Below are 20192 nucleotides of genomic sequence, written 5' to 3' on the forward strand. Positions count from 1 at the left end.
ATAAACAGAAACAATCTTTAATGAAAACTATTCAATTTTCATGAAAAACACCGAAGGAAAAGCTTTTGCACTTCACCACAAATCGTAAGACTGCTAGAAACACAATCGATCTGTCACATTTTTTGTAAGACTCTTTTCCCACTGAGCTTTTACAACGCAATTTAAATTCAAATTATACCTGGCTCCGGCACACCTTTTAGACCAGGAAAATTTCATAAAGTCGAAATTCGGATCCCCTTCTTTCTCACATGTTTTGCATATGTCTATCTCATTCTCTCGCACTCTTCTTCTTCTCTTAAACATCATTCCAAATTCAATTTAGCTCAATTGAATTTAGTATGCGAAAGAATGAGATAGTCATATGCAAAAACACGTGAGAAAGAAGGGGATCCGAATTTCGACTTCATGAAATTTTCCTGATCTAAAAGGTGTGCCGGAGTCATAAAAATTAAAGATCTTTGTGTTAATACATCCTAAAATGAATAAATATTTAAAAGCAAAATGAATTCATTGACTATTCGAAGATTACATACATAATTTTAATTAATTTATTTGCATGGCCGAAATTAAACTCAAAGTGGCCGAAATTAGAAGATGCCGAAATTTGGCACAGTTCCCCTATTATTATGTCAAAAATTTTGACTAAAAACTTTTGGCAATTACTTAACAAAGTGTAGTAAAACTTCTGTAGTAAAGCTGATTGAATTGCCCCACCTTCCTCTACTATATACTTCTCACTGAAAGATAGATAAATAACATTTTAAAGAAAGTGAAACTAAATAAATAAGGGTAGACAATTGGATACAGTTTATCTTGAATAAGATTTATCAAAATATTTATTAAAAAGATTCCAGTACCTGAGAGATCCCCGCTTTCCTCTATTTAATAACTAATGAAAAATATATGTGATTTTTCCCCCTTTTTGATCACGAGGAATTTTTTCTTTCGCATTGACTTCAATAGGCAAAATTGCGATATATTGAGTGTTATTTCTTCGAGTGCTATTTTTTATCCACTTGCAAAAGGAGAAAGACAAGTCTAATGGTGAAAAGCACCAGTTGATTTTCATGTGTGCTCCGAGGAAGGTGATTTTCTCTGGGTTGAAGGGTGGAAAGAGAAGAGATAAGTGCCATTTAGCGCCAAAATAGCCTTCGCACATGGAAGAAAGTGTTCAGGATGTGTCTGAAAGCGTTGGGGAAAATGCAGAAAGCTTACAGTATATTTGGTTTCGTCTAAAGAACTACCTGTTGCACTTGATATGTGGTCCAAATTTTACGGTGTTGTGGTGGGTGGAAGAGGTGGACAAAAATGTGAATATTCTCGTGGAAATTGTGATAAATAAGCTAATATTAGTGGGAGTTTTGTACATTTTCTTGCATTTTAACTGTAAGATCATATTGCAGTTGGAAGATTCTTCTTTTTTTTATTTGAATGGCGTAAAGAATTGTCACAGTTTATTTCCATGTTTGTTTATTCACCTCTTTTATGTACTTTTACAGATAAAATCTCTGTGATGATGTCTCCATCGCCAAGTGTCGTAAAATCAACGAAGCATCCGAGACCAACGTTTCTAATCTCAGTCACTGGAGATGAGGTTGACTCCAGTCCCGTATCATCGAGCTCCCCAAGCACAGGTGATATTTTTTAACCTGCTTTTTTTTTTAGCTTTCACAACAAAAATGTTGTAATTTCCATAAAATTCTAAAGAATTCTGCATAGATTTATTTGAGAAACTGGGATAGAATTTGCCAGAGGAATTTCAGAACAGTTAGTCTTAGATTTGTTTTTTTTTTGTTGTTGTTGTTCTTGTGTGACCAAGTGTTTCAGTTTGCAAATTAGTTACTCACACAAGTTTATACATAAAATTGTGATAAGTACGTGTTTTTCTATGAAAGGCAGTAAAGTGCGTGCAAAGCCAAAGTGATAGAGGAATGAAAATATATATTCTCAAAAATATTTTTAAAATTCCACATAAATAAATAAAATAAACACATTGTGAGTCCGTGAAAGACTAACAATAGACTCTAAACTTGGGCTTACAGTAATTACGATGAAAATTTTGATTTGGGCATGCAATAATCGGGGAGAAATTAGTACGTTCAAATAGGCAAGAAATTGGAAAATATTAATATATTTTTTATAGGAATAACATTGTTGTCGGATAAAACATTTCAGAGAGAATTTTCTATGCTTTGAAGTAAAAATTGCTTAAATCATAAAAACTTATTTGTAATGATTAATATTATATAAGAAAAAATTATCAGTCAGCTAAGAAATTATCGATAAATACTTGAAATACTTCAAAAGTATTGGTCAAAGGGCAGCACAGTAATAAAAATAACATAAAGGCTTTGTTAAAATTATGAAACAATTCAGAAAGCTTGTTAAAAAATTCCTTTCATTCTTAAACTATTTTGCAGATAATTTAGTCAGCGATTGTTATTAAGGTGATTTTTTTCTAAATTCTAAATTGTTATTTGATAGAATGTTACCATATTCAAAATTCAAAATCATCTTAAAATGTTGGTTTTTGAAGATATTTAACCCCCAAAAGACGATTGATTCACTGGTCTCCTATCGAGATTTTTTTTCTATCTAAAGTTATTTTTTTGCTAAAGTTGTACCAAATTACAAAAAGAGAAAATTGTAGGATATTTTTTTTTTTGCAAATCTCCAGATATTTCTTAAATAAGCCTAAATAAGTATTTGAGCGAAAAATTAAGAAATTTTCAAAATCTTTTATACAAAAATCTTTAAACTGAAAGCACTAAGCCAATTGACTTAATTGTAAACCAAAGTAATATAATTTTTATTGATATAGGTAATTTTAATGAGACACAACTTTGTCGAAGACAATTGTTCTTTACTGAAAGATTCTGATTCGAAATCTCTATTTCGGAACGAAAGTGTCCCACTTAGCTTTACCTTTCTTTAATTTTGTCTTTAGAATTGTCAGAAGTCATGAGATTTCTGGCAATTCAAATGACAGTGAATTTTATAAAACAATTCGACAAATATGAACTGTATTTGCAAAATAGAGATTTTATCAATGAACTCCATTTTCGAACTCATGTGATATGACAAAAGAGATGGCAAAGCTTTGTGGAATGACCGAATTCATGAGATAGAGCTGTCCGTGAATTAGTTTTTCGCATGATCTTTTGGTGCTTACTGATCTACCTGATCAACCTGATCTACCTGATCTACACTGATCTAACTGTTAAGTCATACATGGATATTTAATCGATTCACTATATTAATTTCAAGAACAGTTAAATTTTGACTTTCGAAAATTCAAGATGGCCTTTTTTTTAGGTCATAGGTATGTTTGGCCGAAATGTTCGCCTGGACCATCTCCAAAACATATCCAAAAATGAAAAGAAATATACGAACCGTTTTCGAGAAAAACCAAAAAAGAACATGGTTTGGAGGGGCGGTTTGGGGTAAATAAAAATCATAATAATGTTCCTTGGGTCGACTTATGGGAGGTCCTCCGAAGAGCGGAAGTTTGTATCTCTTACCGTTTCGCGTCTAGATGGGTAACAAGTTTACGGACAGAAAAAAAGAATATTTAAAAAATATTTGTCATTTACGGGTACTTAATGGTTTGATTATTGATTGCGACCAATGCAATTGGGTTGGAAATTTCAAGACCTTTCCAAAAAAATCAAATTTAACCAAATCGGTTGAAAAATAGACCCTCAAAGTAGTAAAAAATTTTCCTTAAAAAATTCAATATGCCGATTTTTTAGGTTATAGATATGTTTGAACGGAATGTTCGCCTGGCCCACCTCTAAAACATATCCAAAAATGAAAGAAGTCATAGGTGTCGTTTACGAGAAAAACCAAAAAACATGGTTTTGGAGGGGTTGTAGGGGCTTTTAGGGGAAGATAAAAAAATGTTTAGAGATATCAACAGGCAGCGAAATATTTTTCTGACCAAAAAACAGGACTGGGAAAGCTCATTTCTCGTTAGCGAAAAATGCTCTTCAAAAGAATTTTGAAATATTTAACATTCTATCGAAATTGTTAACTGAAAATTTCTAATTTGTTGGATTTATGATAGTTGTAGTAAAACGTATTAAGAATATCACAAATTACTCCATGCCTGTTAGAAGGGGGAGATGGGGCTATTTTGAGCTGTGGCGCTACATTGATCTATGATTTTTTTCCTTTTTTTCGCATGTTTCTAAACAATTATTTTGTTTAAGTTTCACAATTGTTTTCTAGAACTGAATTAGATTACTTTGAAGCCTTATTTCCTTTAGAATTATGCGAAAAAATCATATATCATTTTACCCCATCTTTCCTTAATTCTGCTGTTAATGTTTAATCTATCATTTTTAGGACCTTTGAAAAAATTAACTTTAAGAAAATGGTTTGAAAAGTAGGGGAGAGAGGGGCAAAATTTGTCAAAACGAAAATTTAAATATTCACTATTTTCTAAAAAAAATAAAGAGAGACTGAGGCTTGAAATTTTTATTATAGGTAGCCTTCATGAACCTTTTTAAACTTACAAAGTTTCAAGGGATTCGAGGAAGGATTATGTATGTAAAGGGCTCTACACATTGGGAGCAATTTTCGTCAAAAATCGCATTTTTGACAGAATTTTGACGTTTCTACCTACAACAGTGCGGACGATTTTCTTCAAAAGAGCAATTTTTTGACGAAAACTTCTTACAATGTGTAGACACTCTAAAATAAAAAAATAATGAAATTTTGAGCCCTATTTTTGGAATATTTGACTTACAGAAAATATCAATACTGATTAGCTCAATTTAAGCACATTTCTCATTAAGATAGAGAAAAATTATCTTCCACAAAGTTGTAGAGGAATAAATTTCCTATAAAAATATGTCTATTTGATTTTTTTAACGTTTGCGAGAGTAAAACGTCACAAATTATCCGAAGATTGACAAAATTTGTCCCAGCAATTTTGAGAATCTCCACAAAATCGACTTTTAGAAAATGATTCGAAAATCACATTTCTTTCGAGATAGAGAAAAATAGTCTTCTGCAATGTTGTAGAGCTGTAAATTTCCTATAAGAATATGCTCATTATAAAACGTTTAAGTTTTCTTAGAGCTCGTGAAAGAATGAAATATGCGTTTTGACAAGTTTTGCCTCAGTCTCCCCTACATGTCCTTTGGAGTGTTTGGAGTTAAAGGAAAATTGTTTTAATGGATGTTGTAGTTCTATCAATTTCGTATGAAAACATACTGATTGGAATTTGTCAGGACTTTTGAGAGCTTTTAAAAAAATCATTTAGTCATACTGTGCTCCAGATTCCCCTAAACCATTGTCTTTGGATCTAAATAGTCCCGTAAAGACTCAGTTTTCTTTATTGTATCCTTTATGGCGCTGCGATCGCTTTTTCTGCAGGTACATTTTTTTACCCCTTCCCTTAAAGGATATTTCCGAATGCAAATTAAGATTATTAATTAGATCCAAAGACAATGCCTAAACACCTAAACATACAATTTGGGAAGGATCTTTGATTTTGCTAAAATATTTTTATAATATTGATATTTTAAGAATTTGTGTTAGCTTCAAAAGAAATGACGAAGCATTTGTTCGTTATGCTTTCTTAAATTTTTGCTATAATCTTAAAAAAGAAATTAAAAGATTAATAGTTTGTGAAATAAATCCAATAGTCATAATAATCATTGAAAATACTTCAAATTATTTCAGTCTATTTAATTTGTTGGAAATTAAGCACAATTCTTGAATTTGTTGCAGAACTTCCAATGCAAATTGCAAATGAATTTCAATGATTTTCTTATCATTTTTTTTAGATGCTCCAAAGTCCCAATGTTCGTCACTTTCCGAAGGAGACGGTGAATCATTTGAGTGCTACGGTGAGAATGAAATCCTCGATGGTGGAGGAGTTGATCTCGAGCTAACACCTCACGTGTCTTCCAATCAGATTGGGTGAGTGGAAAAAGTCCTTCAATTTAATGTAATATATTGAAATGCAATCAATGGCAAAGAAATGAAATGATTTTGTCTTTTTGAATTTAGTGGAGAGGAACACGCCATCTCTCGACATACATGGGCTCGTTCAAGTCTACGGAGAGCGCCTAAGAGGTATGCATAATGTTAAGCATAATATGTTTTTCAAATAATTCGTTGGATCGGTTTCCCTTTTCAACAAAATTCAACTTATGGGAGGTTATTGAGAATTTCAATAGTGTTTGAATTGGAATTTAATAAATTTATTTATTGATTCCAGCAATCAAGAAGCCAGCAATTCAATTCGTCGCTGGGGATCAATGAGACAGTAAGAATTATATTTTAGTTCTTTTCTTTTTTAAATTCTAACTGCACTTTTATCGCATCTTTCAATCACAGAAAAGCCTCAATTAATTCCTCAAATGAGACACTCTTGAATAAAACTTCCATAGCTTGAGAAGTAGATTCTTGAGAGAATATCTCAATTATTTATCAAATTGTTGGTGCTTTAGTGAATCTAACCATGAAAAAGAAATTCCACAAAATTATTTTAATTGCTTCTCAAGCTCACATCAAAATTTCACACCGTTTGTTTTGCTTTTTTTGTTTTTTACTCTTTTTGGGTTCATCATAAAATGTAATATGTTAATTTGGGCTTTGATGAGAAATGTAGATTTTTTAAAGAAATTTTTTCTCCAAAGTCACTGCTGTCTTGTATTGAGTATCCATTTCCCGGACAATTAAAGTCTCAAAATCAAGGTGAATCTGGCAAAGAAAAGGAAGGTGTATTAGACATAAAATAACAATACGATGACTGGAATATTTACCCAAACTTCCGCTGTCTCATGTTTTACTGACTGGAGTGCCTAATTAATGGTCTTTCACTACAATATTTGCTATATTTTTTTTAATGATATGCCTCCTATCTAAATTGCCATTTTTAACGTTTTGTTTTTCTTCATATCGCTGCTGGGAATTTTTTTTCGCTATAAAATGTCTCTTAAAAAAAAGATTATAATACTGCAACATTTTTTTCTGCAATTGCCTCTGCCCAGAGTATTCCGTGTTTTCTTTTTTTTACACCAAAGATTTCCAGACGATTTATTGAATGAATTTGTAAGGAAATTGCCTTGAAGAGTCTTTCGAAAACGGTTTAATATGTGATTTTAATGCGTTTCACTGCACCATTTCCACATTTTCACACTATTAACCACACCTTCGACTAAATTTTCTTAGACAAGAGTGCTTCTTGTTATATTTCTTTTTTAGAGGTGGCAAAAGGGAAAATGTGCTTTTAGTTTTCACGCAACTCTCTATGTCGATGGACGTGCTCTAAGTAAATTTATTTCAAAGTTTTTTTTTGTAAGACAATGTCAGAAGAGTGCTGAGAATTTCCGTGAAAATTCCACTCAGAGATTGTTGAAAAATTCTCCCGAGTTGGAGAAAAAATAACACTGAAAAGAACTCGCAGAATTCCACTTGTGATTAATGTTTATTCATCTGCAGACAATGTTGAGTATTTAAGTTCTTCTTCTCAGTTTTTTTTTTCATTTTCCGCATCTATAGCATTGGAGATTTTTTTAAACTTAAAAAATAATAAACTAGGATTTATAAGAAGGTTTATTTTAAGTGTTTTTGTGGCGGTTACTCTTAATACATTAGGGTGAATGGGGTGAATGCATACTTATTAACTATTCTAATGACCAGCGCAGAATAACTTTTGTTTGTAAACATGTTTTCAAAATTTTCCATGAGAATGAGCGAGATGACTAGATCTAGATTTCACTCACTCTCATTGAAATGTCAAAAACATGTTTACTAAACAAAAATTATTGTTCGTTGGGGATAATGATATTTTATTAAAAAAAAAAAAACAAATTCCAAAATCCGTAAATATACGTTTTTGCTTTAGAACCTCAAAGCCAGATAGAGAAGATTATATAAAATGATTTTCGAAGATCTTAAACCATTCCTTTCCTTTCGAATTTTTAATATTTTAGACAAGTTGCAGAAATCTCAAATTACTTTTACGGAAAAATTAAAAATCGACTTTCAAGCGCTCACAACCGATGTTTTCCCAAGGGAAGCGACATTCGAAGATCGGTTTCGAAAGTCAAAGAGAAGACATTTTTCATCCTATTAGACATCCTCATAATATGCTTATCACATTTCATTAAATCCTTTCATAATTACAAAGTAACTTCCTTGATACGTTTTCAGTTTTGAAGTTTTCGAACTTCAACATTTTCTGCAAGCTATTTACCTCTTAGCCGAGACACTTTCAGATAACGAAACTCTGGCTGTCAGTACACTTTTCAAAATCTTTTATTAATATTTTTGTCTCTTATTTCTTTTTCGAAAACCTAATGGTTTTTTAGGCTTGACTTTATGGTCTCTACACTTGAGAAATTTATATCCATATTTGACCATTTTTCCCACACAAGCGTAGGCAATTTTCTTCAATATGGACATAGATTTCTCTAGTATCTAGTTCTAGTGTGTAGAGAAGAGACCATTACTCAAAGGCAAAAAACAAACGATCAGTAAAAAATTCTAAATGGGCAGTAAAAAATTATAAAAGAGCAGTAAAATATCTAATTACGGTCAGTAAAAAACTTAAATCTTTACAAAAATGGGCCTAATTTACATATTTAACATTTAAAATTGTTCCATATAGAGTGAAAAGCCCTTTATTTTCCCTTTGTGAAAATTTAGACGATAATATCACTGTTTCAAATTTTTTTGTTACTGATCAATTTTAACTTTTTACTGCTCATTTATTCAATGCTATTGATCCATACAGAGCCGATTTTGTTAAAAAAAATTTTGGCAAATCTGTCATTTCCTTTCAACCGTATATATGGGTTGTTCTGCCTGTAATTTTGCAACGTTCTCATTTGAAATTTCTCATAAATTGTCAAACAGTTCAATTGTCATTTTCAAAATTCAAATCTAACGTACTTTTTCAAATGCAATTCCCTTAAAGAAAAATCATCTACAGAAAGATTCATTTCGCTTCTTTATTCATTCATCAGTTTTTTTTTTCACCTCAAGCAGCATTAAACTAGCGAAAGTGTTTTGTATTTTGTGCAATTGACCCATTTCATTCAGCAAAATTAATGTGAAAAGACAAACAAGGTGATATTATTAGTTTCATCTCACAACTGTATTGACCAACTGAACAAGAAGGTGAATGTTGATCATCTTTCGATCTAATAGCTTGATGGTGTTTTCAGTAAATTTACCTGTCTCTTTTTTTATCTCACTTTTTAATACCTGTATTTTGTGCATTTATGTGTTGGTTTGTGAGAGAGTATGAGAGAGAATTTTTCGTGTGAGAGAATGAGAAATCCCGCGAGAGTTTCGCGGCAAAAATTATTCATTGGTCTTTTACTAAGTTAGTTGTTGGGAAGCGTTGTGTTTCGTCGGATACAAAATTTTAGTGGCAGAAGGCAAAATGCGGATATACTGGAGTTGTACAGAGCCCAGTATGTTGGAAAATAGCAAATAATTTTCACTGAAACAAATCCCACAGTTTCTCGAAAAAATAAACTACCATCACAATCAGTGTTTATGGTGAAAATCCTCTGAGTCTAATTACTGCAGCTAGTCAAGTGAAAATTGTGAATTTCTTCTCTGATGTTTTTACACCGAAAACAACAAAGTGAAGAAGAGCATCGAAAAATTATTGAAAAGTTGTGTTTTGGTTAAAAGGCACACGAAATAGTGTTAAAATCTAATGTTGGATTAAGTGAAGGTGTCCGGAAATTGTATCTTTTTTTTTTTGTGAAAACGTGCATTTGAACAAATTCCCTGGATTGCTATTGTGCCTCTCTTTTTTTTTACCACTTGCAAAATTAACCATTTGGTAATAATTAAGGAGAATTATAAATATGGCGAATTACTAAATATTTTGCTGAAATCACACAAAAATTTTTCCCTCCATTTTTTTTTACTGTGCTGTGCGGATTTTTCTGTGACTTTAACTTTATTCCAATTGCATCAATTTTCCATGTTCCGATTCTCAAAATAATTCATCACAATAGTGTTGTCACCGGAATAAAATAAAAAAAAAGTAATTTTTGCTAAAAGACATTCTCATCTTGAGAAATATTGTGTGTCATACTAAAAAAAAAGAAAGATATGCATTTAAAAGTGGATGTTTTTGAAATTGCAATGAGACTAATAATTGCATGACTTTGCTAATAATCTTTTTCCTCTGGCTGCATTTCCAATTATAATTTTTCTCATCAGTGGTTCACGCAGAAAAAATTCTGCGTGTCCAAGAAGGATTAATTGATACATTTTCACATAAACAAAAAAGGCTTTACAAAAGGAGTCTATAAAGCTAGTAAATCATGGACAACTATAGCTTTATTAAATATTACAATCAGAAGAATAAAACGTTTGTATCGCATTCTACTTTATTTTTATCTATTCTTTTGCTAATTTCATGCATGTTTGCTTTTTGTGTTTGTGGGTGATTTTGTTCAACATTTTTTTTTTGTTAGATTAGTTGGGGAAAAAAAGTTCACCAACACGATAATTGATTGTCGTTAATCCATGAATTTAGTGGGATTGACAGTACACAAAAAGACAGGGACACGCTATACAATAATTGTATAATTTGAGAGACATGTTCATTATTGCACAAAAAAAAACAGTTTTTTTTGTTTAATTTTAAAATTTGCTGCGAAAATTTAATTGTGTCTATAAGATATAGTAGGGGAGAGATTTCAGGCTTCGCACACACTCTGGTTTCGACCCCTTCATATTTTTCCAATATTCCTTTTATGAATCTGACCTAATGGCAATATATTTTAATAACTCGTCTTAAGTTACACATTTCTAAACAAATAGGGTAAAGTGGTACAAGTTGGACAATGCAATGGTACAATTTGGACAGGGCTTTTTGTCTTGATACATTTAGTACTTAATTTTTATTTGTTGAAAACAAATTTTGTACTGTATTTATCAAGAAAAAAGCCATGTCCAAGTTGTACCGGCGAATTTTCCAACTTGTAACACTAATTCCAAATTATATCACTTTACCCTATGTCAGATTTATTAAAGTAATATAGGGAAAATATTAAGTGTTTGAAGGCAGAATGCGTGCAGAGCCTGAAAACCTTCCCCTAATTCTGTTTTATTTGAAATCTCCAGTATAACTTTTCTCTTGTTCGAAATTGTCTGGTGTACGATTTCGAAAATCTCAACTGAATTCGAATTCTTAATTCTAAACTCTTCGAAGAAATTGACAATTGCTTTCAAAATTTGAAAAATCATAAAGTCTTTCTCGTAAAGTCATTTTATATACAGTACTGAAGGAAATCCGAAAAAGTTAAAATAACGTTCCGGAAATGTTTATTTTACCCTACAGTATTGATCCGAAATCGGTGTAAATATTATGCTTTTTAGGTGTATTAGGGGTTAAAGTTACCCTTTATCATGTTAATTTTACCCTTAAAAAGGTGTAAAATTAACATTAAAAAATGTTGATATATTTTTACACAGTGAGTAAACTTAAGAATTGAATGGTTATACAAATTGCTTTTATCAATAACGAAATAAAAAAAAGAGTAAATTTTAATTACGAAAAGTTAATTTCGGATTTCCACATTTTTAATTCAATTCTGAACTCTTCGAACATTTTTACAATAACCGATTTTTCATCAGATCAAATTAGAAACTCATCAGATTTCTTGAATTCTATAGTATTTTATTCGGATTTGAATTAAACCGGTGATAGCCAAAATCTTGACTTTTGGATTTGGAGACTTTGACTACAGATGAAATTTTATTTATTACGATTTACTGTATTTTCATTTTCTAAACTTACACATCACGCAGATAAGAAAGCGATAGCTAACAGATTTTAGATTTCTGAAACAACTTGAATTCGAATTATACGGTTCGAATTCTTGGCTTTTGGGAAATTTTAGCAATAGGATGAATCCTTTTAACACTAAACCTACCAAGACAAGACCGGTCAAATTGACTGGTTTATAAACTTTTTAATATTAATACACATTTAAATGGTACAATGTCCACTATCAAACTTTATGAATTTCTTAAAAAAAATGCCTGTGATATATTTTTCAGTATTTGAATTTTAAGTTTTTGTCTTTTCTAAGAAAAAATTGTTGAGTATCGAATCTACATACCGTGGTCGGTCATTTGACCGAGCGCTATAGGAAAAATCATCAAAAACGGTCGGTAGGTTTTAGTCGTTTTAGTGTTAAATTAATCACCGAAACATACTCATCTCAAGAATTTAAAGAATATTATACAGCTATGACTTTAGAATTCTAAACTGTCCAAATCTAATTTTATTTTTTTATGATTTCCAAATTTATTTCCGAATCGTGTACGTTTATTACAGACAACAGGGGCCTATTTTTCACTTTTCATGTAAAAATTTTGCAGATATTGCACCGCGACTTAAGAAATTTGCTCGTAGTTCTTGTATTATTTCGGCGGGCAATATGAAATATGTAGGGGAATGTTGGCATGGTTCGCACAGAGTGAACCTTCAAACAACGTAAATTTTCCCTTTGTTTGCAAAGAGATAGTTTGTCATTTCTTAGCCATAAGATAGATCATTATTAAGCTCATGAAACGAGATAAGAAATTGTAGGTCAGCTCTTTGTAAACAAAGAGAAAATTCGCATCGTTTGAAGGTTCACTCTGTACGAACCATGCCTACATTCCCCTATAATGCACGATTTCGAAATATATTAGACTGATAAGTCAATTCTCTTTAGGAAAAAATTTGCCAATAATCTTCAGTACCTCTATGGAAAAACGTACGGAAAAATGAAATGCCGAGAGGCCCCTGATACAAGAATTCCTCATGTATCGAAATTCGAAATTCAGAACTCTGCGCCATCTTTATTTGATATTAAGGAACTTCTAGAGATTTACATAAAAAGGTTTAATTTTTTGTTATTTTTTTTACATTTAATGAGAAATTTATACATTTTGATTTATCTTTTTGAATTCCAATTACCGAAAGGGTAAATGAAGTTACTTTTTCACAAATTGCCTAATTGTATTTAACAAATTACTTATACTTTTTGCTATTATTCTTTGATTTCGGATTAGAAGTCTATTAATAAACTTTATCAAATTAGTAGTATTTTTCCATTTTCTCACACGGTTTTCTCATCGCATTGAGAAGATGCAATGGAATAGTTGGAAAAGCATTTTTTTCCAATGATGAGTTCCTTAAGTTTGCTAAGATGTTTCAACCTATCACTCCAAGATATCAATTGAGAATTCTAAAATGATTTATAGCATCATTAGCGACTTCCTATAATTCGTTGATAAATATTTTCCCATAATATAGAAGCTGTAAAGTTTTTCCCTCGTCAAATATAAATGATTAACATTTGCATTTTAATGAAAATTAACTTTCTTAAGACGACAAACGCCTTGACGTATAAACGTTCATAAAAAAAAACATTATGAAAATGCTTTGAAATATTTCTCAGGGCAACTCCATCGACAGAGAGAGTTAATTTAATTAGAAATGTGTTATTTATAGCGGTGGATAGGGAGTAAACTCGATGACATTGTGCAAATTGCATCATAATCTCAAGCCACAAAAAAAAACGAATAGTAATGAGCTTTGTTTGAAAAAAAATTCGCTCACTTTTTTTTTTTTAAAAAAAAAGGTCTAATACTATTTCTGTTGTAGAGGAAAAAATATAAAATGAAAACTATTTTATATGGTGTGTGTATCTTGTCATGTTTTCTCCTCTGTATTACTTCTTTAAGGTACGTGTTAATTTATCATGAAGTGATTGTCGGTTTGTTTTCATCGTTGTAAAGTATGCAAAGGTTGGATTGTGCTTGAGTGATGCAAGAAGCCTATAATCAAGTCTTGTGGATGTTGCACTATATGGGGACTTGTAGATGATGGTGAGAAAATTGGACATTAATGTGACTTTATGCAATACAAAAACTGCAATTCGCTATAGGTATCCACCAATGCGCTAAATTTGCCAATTGAACATGAATCATGCAAAAATTCCAGCAAATAAAATTCCGAACAAAAAATGAGTGATAAGTTATTCTGCAATTTTTCTCACAAAACCATCTCATGGAAAGTTTCTTGTTACTTTCAGCATTTAATATGTTTGAGACTTTTTTTTGTTGAGATTCACTTTCTTAAGTGAAATTTCACATATTTTCCCTTATATTTTGATAAATATTACTCTCAATTTTCAAATTTCAAATTTGGCACTGGTTTGCTAAAGATTAAAAAGTGGTGACAAAGTGACGGAGACTTTGTAAAATGCTCGAACTCATGAGTTATACGATATTCTCTCTAAATCGGTTTCGGATTAATTGTTTGGATTTATCAGTTCAACATTTATTCAGGTAAATCATCGTCCCAAAGAGTTTGATCATTTCTAGAGGTTCATAAATCACATCTAAGTCTGCTCATAATGAAGTGGAATTTAAATTATTACATTTTTGATTTAAAATCATTTTCATTCCGTATTTATTAGTTTGCAATGGGTTGAAACCGGTTAAGAATTCGTGGCATCCGAGTAGTAATAAGGCAAGATATATGATAAGATTGAACTACTACTGGTTTATTAGATTCAGATCTTAGATACATAAATGAGATCCTGTGGAAGGGCCACTACCCTATAGTCCTAATGGATTTTGCCATTCAATTGTGGGTAATCCCTAATGGCTTCGTTCAGTAATAACCTTTCGAAAAAGCCACTCCAAAGCCAAGTCAAACCTATTCGAAAATCTACCGGAAGCCTAAAGTGTAAGTGCCCATATTCGCCGCTTTAGCGCTGATTGTTCTATCATTTCGAATTTCGGTATTCTTGACACTTCTTGATACCTTGATATCTTTTTGACACCAAAAAAAATGTTTTTTGGTAGTTTAAGGTTTCCTAATTTACCACTTACAAATTCTTATATTTGTCACATGATATTGCCATATTGTTTTTACTTTTGACCTTAAAGAACCGATAGAAGGCAGGGATGATCATTGCCATCATAGAAGAAATGTTCAACTGAACAAATGAAACTTATTCAAAATTTTATAGCTTTAAATTTGTGGAGGCAAATCGATGATTGTACTAATGATACTGGGATCAATTTATTGGGTTATCTCGAGAACCGTAGACGCTATCTCTAACCGTCTATTCTGGTGATATTTCAAGATTGAAAAACGACCAAAGAGTGGAATGTAATTTTTCGGAAATCGACAATTTCGCAAAGTTATGAGTATGTCAAAATAAAACTTGGGTAAGGGTAGACATTTCGAAAAATGAATTCTGATAATTGCTCTCTCCGTGGAATTCGAGCAACAAAAAAAATCTTATATGAAGAATTTATTGAGTGGAGCACAAGGTTAAAAGTAGTTCAATTAATTTAATTGTGGCATATTGAATCAGCACAAATTGTACATTGTGCGATTGTTTGAGTTTCTGGTTAGAAATGTTTAAATTGTCTGGATAAACGACACTTCTTCCTTCATTTTTTTTCCAAAAGACAATGCGCGTGTTGAAAGTCTGGTAAAAAGATTTTCCGGATATGAATCCATCCGAAGTCTTGTATTAAATACACTTGAAAAATTTACCTTAAGCCTCAGTGATTTTCCAGGCATAAGCAACTTATCAATGCCTGTATTTGTCTCTTTGGAATTTTAATTTGACTTCCATTGAAATTCCTCCGTGATTTTCGACACAACATCAACAACGGTGACCGTTAAGCTGTAAAATAGAGGTATTTCTTCTCCATGGAATTTCTTTTACTTCACGTTCTTCGCCCACACCTTGTCTGTTCTCTTTTCTTTAACGCAACAAAAATCACTCTGGATGAGTCATCCGATTGTGCTAATGTGGAGATCAATTGCAAAAGATTGCTAAATTTTTGGTTTGTAGATAAATTGCTTGGAACTGTGGGTAATTTTTTATCAGTTGAATAAATGCTGAGCAGGAGACGAGTGCTCAGAAGTAAATACCCCAGTTTGAGATTAGTGTCGCCTGATTAGATTATTTTCATGTGCACCTGGAAAAAAATCTCATTTTGCAAAAGAAATTTTATGCCGAAATTCTGAGTTAAAAAAGATACTGTTTGGCAAGGGGATTAAAATTTATTAGCTTTTGACTTGAAGCTAAAATAGAAACAAACAATTGTGATTTGAAATTCGGTGCAAAGCGGTTATGATTTTGCGGAATGTTCGAATTCATGCTATGAAAGTTGACTTTCGAATGGCTTTAATTTTGTAAGGAATAGTATGAAACTGATGTTTACGGATAATGCAGATATTTTTATCCCTTTCCCTATCCTTTTCCAAAAAAACTAGTAAGATACCTACAGTTCTATTCAGAAAGAACTTTGAAGTGGATTTTCGGACAGACAAAACCTTAGCAAAATAAATCAACTTATTCGAAGATCTTTCGTAAATCTGTAGATAAACTTAAAGTATTCGCCGCTTGAGTGCTCTTAATGCTTTTTGTTCGAATTTTCGATTTTTGTTTAATGACAGATGTGCTCGTTTCAAAGTAACAATTAATGAATATTAGTCAAAATAATCATAAACATAAGAACATACGTTTTTGTCCATTTTTGTCGCAAAATCCTTTTACGTCCAGTAAATTTTAGGGATTTAAGGGTATGAGCAGAGATTAAATTTGTACAATAAAAATTATTTAATTTACTATAATTTACCGTAAATTCAATTTAGAAACTTATTATGTTCTACAGATAAAATCATATAGCTATTCGATTTCAGAATTCTGATTCAAACTGTTTACTTCGAACTTCAATTTTCAAAAGATATTGTACTAACGTACTTGTTACGCCATATTTATGTTCGCCGTTTGAACACTTTGTACTTTTTTTTTGAACTTTCGATACATTTTTAAAAATAAAGAGTTTTCCAATTGCACATTATTTTCACAATTTTTCCTGGTTTTTTATTTAATTTTATAAAAATAATTACACACATAAATAAAAATAAATATACATCTTGACAAATTTTCCCACAGTCTCCTCTATGTTAGGCTTGCTGGGAAGGGTTACTTATATAGGGGGTCGTCGAGAGTTTAAAGTCGATATCTGCAGTCTTTTTGCCAAGCGCCTGGCAAGTTGGCCTTTTTATATGGAGCTATTTGAAGCCAATTCCTAAATTGATCTCGGACTCAGCTCACAGTGCTCCAAGGAAAAAATTTATTTAAACAAAAATTTAGTATATTTATCCCTCCATACGGAAAGGTATCTTATAATACGAAAAAACTTCTCACTTTTTAAATATTTAGCATAACGAGCACGAGTGCAGAAAAATTCCCATACGCATTTGTATGGGAAAGTAAGAAATTGGCTTCAACTTTGAAGGCGACTCGCCGGGGACTAGCTTTTTGCCTTTAGATCGGTAATAAACGAAAACTGACAATCACGTTTTATTTTTAAAAAATTAATAATTTCTAAATTGCATTTGTATTTATTTATCTCTAGTGGCATTTGCCACCGACTTACCTATTACTGCTTTCATTGAAAAAATGATTAGATTTATTTTCATCTCTGTTCTTTCCCCACTCCCGAGTGGCCATCGCCGTCTTATCGTCGATTCCAACCTCCGGGATGAAAACGATGGAAAATCCTTTCATTGGTTGTATGTTTAGACACCGTGTATATGCGCATAAAGCACTTACATTGGAAGTGGTAGAAGCTCTAATTATTGATTATATAATGGTAATGTTCTAATGAAAAATGAAAAGGGAAATCTTTCTCTTGAACATTTTTCTAGTACAAGACCGCTCTCATGTGCTGCTGCATAATGGTGCTATTCCAATGAAAAATGAATGTGTTTTTTAGCATTCTACTATTCTCAAGTGCTTCTGTATTATCGGCTTTCCTTAGTGTTGGTTTCTGTCTCAAGTGTTTTCCTCAGTCCTCGCCGTGTACTAAAACTACCAAACAGTCGTGACAGGAACCAACATAAAGAAAAAAATTGATTAGGGGGAAATGGGGCACCTTTGAAAGTGGGGCACCTTTGAAGTTGGGATTTTTCACCTAAATAAAATTGAGCCTTATCATGATATAATTTAGCTGCACAAACAGATTGAGAAGCTAAATTACGTTATAATATGGCTCTATTTTATTTAAAATAGGTGAAAAATCTAAATTTCAAAGGTGCCCCACTTTCAAAGGTACCCCACTTCCCCCTATGTAAAAGTTCTTGAGAAGAGTAAAGTGCTAAAAAACTGTTCTTTTCTTCAATGAAATAGCACCAATAATCGACTTTTCTTTGTGTTGGCTCCTATCTCGACTATTTTCCCCAGTCCTCATTGTGTTTTAAAAAGACCAAATAGTCGTGATAGGAACCAATACAAGAAAGTTGATAATGCAGATACGATGATTTCATTTTAATAGCACCATTGAAAGAAATCCTTTACACATTATGAGAAATTGTGACTGTTTGTATCTATCTTTTGAATTAAAATTGTCCGTGGTTTAGTAGATGGGAAGGAGACTTAAAATTCAGATTTTTTTTAAATATTAAAATGATGGAAATATGAGTACAAGCCACAATGATCCACGAAATAGAATAATTCTGAATTGTCCCTTTTTGGATTCAAATGATAAATTCATTTTTTTTTCTACAAAATAAAATGAGTTCTTTTTATAGGAGTTCAATGTTAAACCTGGAAATGTTTTATGAATTTCAATTATTCATTATTTAATCCTAAATATGATTTATTTCCAGAGTTATTAATTTATTAAAATGTTTCAACTCCTATTGAAACATCAAATTTTCTTAGAATTTTGCATATTTTATGAGCAATCTCCATGACATCATACAACCATAAAAAGATACTCAAAAATAAATTTAAACCCCAAATTATCGCAAGGGGGACAATTACAAGAATAAATACTAGTATTCAATAGGCACTTGAAATATTGAAATCTTTTCATAAAAGAAAAGAGACTCTTTTATATTCAATTGATTTCATCATATTTTTTTTACGTCTTTTTTTGGGGTCTTTTGCAATTCTTTCATCTCTATTGGGAGCCTTTGTACTTTAATGTGGGGCTTCCAAGTAAAAGCTGCCGTGGCATAAAAATGAATGACTCTGTGAACTTGAAACTGCTCTGTTTCAAATTCATTCTTCGACTTGGCAAATTGAGTAGAGAGGGCAAAATGATATTCACTCGAAAATTAATTAACTAATCACCACTGAATGGTTTTTTTCTTCTTTCTCTGTGTTATGAAAAATTTAAATTCACTTTCATTTAATGGTATTACACTTCATCTGTGTGATCTCTTAAACCACAACTATCCATTCTTCATTTGAAGAAATTGCTTGGAAATGTTATTGGTGATGGACTGACTTTTGCTTAATGATGCCTCATTATAAAAATGAGAATTTTTATGGTCAAAATTGCAATTATTAATGTTTCAATAATGGTAAAATTCTTCACTCTCTTCTTTCTTCTTTCCTTTACAGTTCTGGACGACGCCAATTGGGGTCAAATGCCTTAGCTAGGTGAGTTTGATTAGTGATTCATGTAACACTTTGGGGTATGTCGAAAGGGCAGACTTATTGAGAACTATACGCACATGTTGACCTCAAAAATGTATTAAAAAAATAGTTGGGAAAAAAGTAAAAAAAAGAAGCAACAGTTCACGCATATAGGGCTTCTCCAATGCGCATTGTACTTTCCAAAAGACTTCATAAAAATAATGGGCTGAAAAATGGATTGTGTTTCCGTTTGTGCAATGAAACATTGAAATAAATACACAACAGGTAGCCGGAGGAATTTCTCGTCAACGTGTATATGAATCCAGGTGGGGGAAATTAGCATATTTTGCTTCTAGCGGATGTTAGACACCTTTTTACACCATCTCTATTGTGCAATTTCTGCTAGAATTTCCCTTTTTATGCCTTTCTGAGGTCAAAAATGTGCCACATGGCTGAAAAATTGGCGCCAAAATGTTAACAAGATATTTAAGATGAGACACACTGAGCACTGAGCTCAATGTGTCTCAGCTAAGTCGTATATGCTCAGTGAAATGTCTCATGGTTGATAAAGCACTTGCAATGTTTCACGCATGTTTCATTCTTGCTTTATGGATTGTTTTTTTTAAACTAAAAAGAAAGACCGTTGGAGAAACATTTCCTCCATCAAAAGCTCTTGACACGTCTTACATAATAATATTATTGTAAATTAAAATAAATATAAAGTAAAACATTACTTTTTGC

The 20192-nt window shown here is 31.7% G+C and overlaps 2 protein-coding genes across 7 annotated transcripts in view; one reads left to right on the forward strand and one right to left on the reverse strand.

Annotated features, from left to right (window-relative positions):
• LOC129802838 (low-density lipoprotein receptor-related protein 1) overlaps window positions 1–20192 on the reverse strand; it is a 231471-nt gene that overhangs the window by 119874 nt on the left and 91405 nt on the right. The gene's annotated exons all lie outside the window — the stretch shown is intronic.
• Window positions 1–20192, forward strand: part of LOC129802855 (rab11 family-interacting protein 3) — a 75570-nt gene that overhangs the window by 22107 nt on the left and 33271 nt on the right. For 2 of the 6 annotated variants that reach the window (XM_055849017.1, XM_055849015.1), the window contains exons 2-6: window positions 1500–1634; window positions 5796–5931; window positions 6022–6087; window positions 6233–6280; window positions 19437–19475. In XM_055849017.1, the coding sequence (XP_055704992.1) occupies window positions 1500–1634; window positions 5796–5931; window positions 6022–6087; window positions 6233–6280; window positions 19437–19475 (424 nt within the window). Of the gene's footprint in view, window positions 1–1499; window positions 1635–5795; window positions 5932–6021; window positions 6088–6232; window positions 6281–9356; window positions 10358–19436; window positions 19476–20192 lie in introns of those variants that run through there. The other 4 variants (XM_055849019.1, XM_055849018.1, XM_055849041.1 and 1 more) reach the window with 3 other exon arrangements.

This window comes from Phlebotomus papatasi, chromosome 2, assembly GCF_024763615.1.
Source record: "Phlebotomus papatasi isolate M1 chromosome 2, Ppap_2.1, whole genome shotgun sequence".
In the NCBI taxonomy this organism is placed as follows: Eukaryota; Metazoa; Arthropoda; class Insecta; order Diptera; family Psychodidae; genus Phlebotomus; species Phlebotomus papatasi.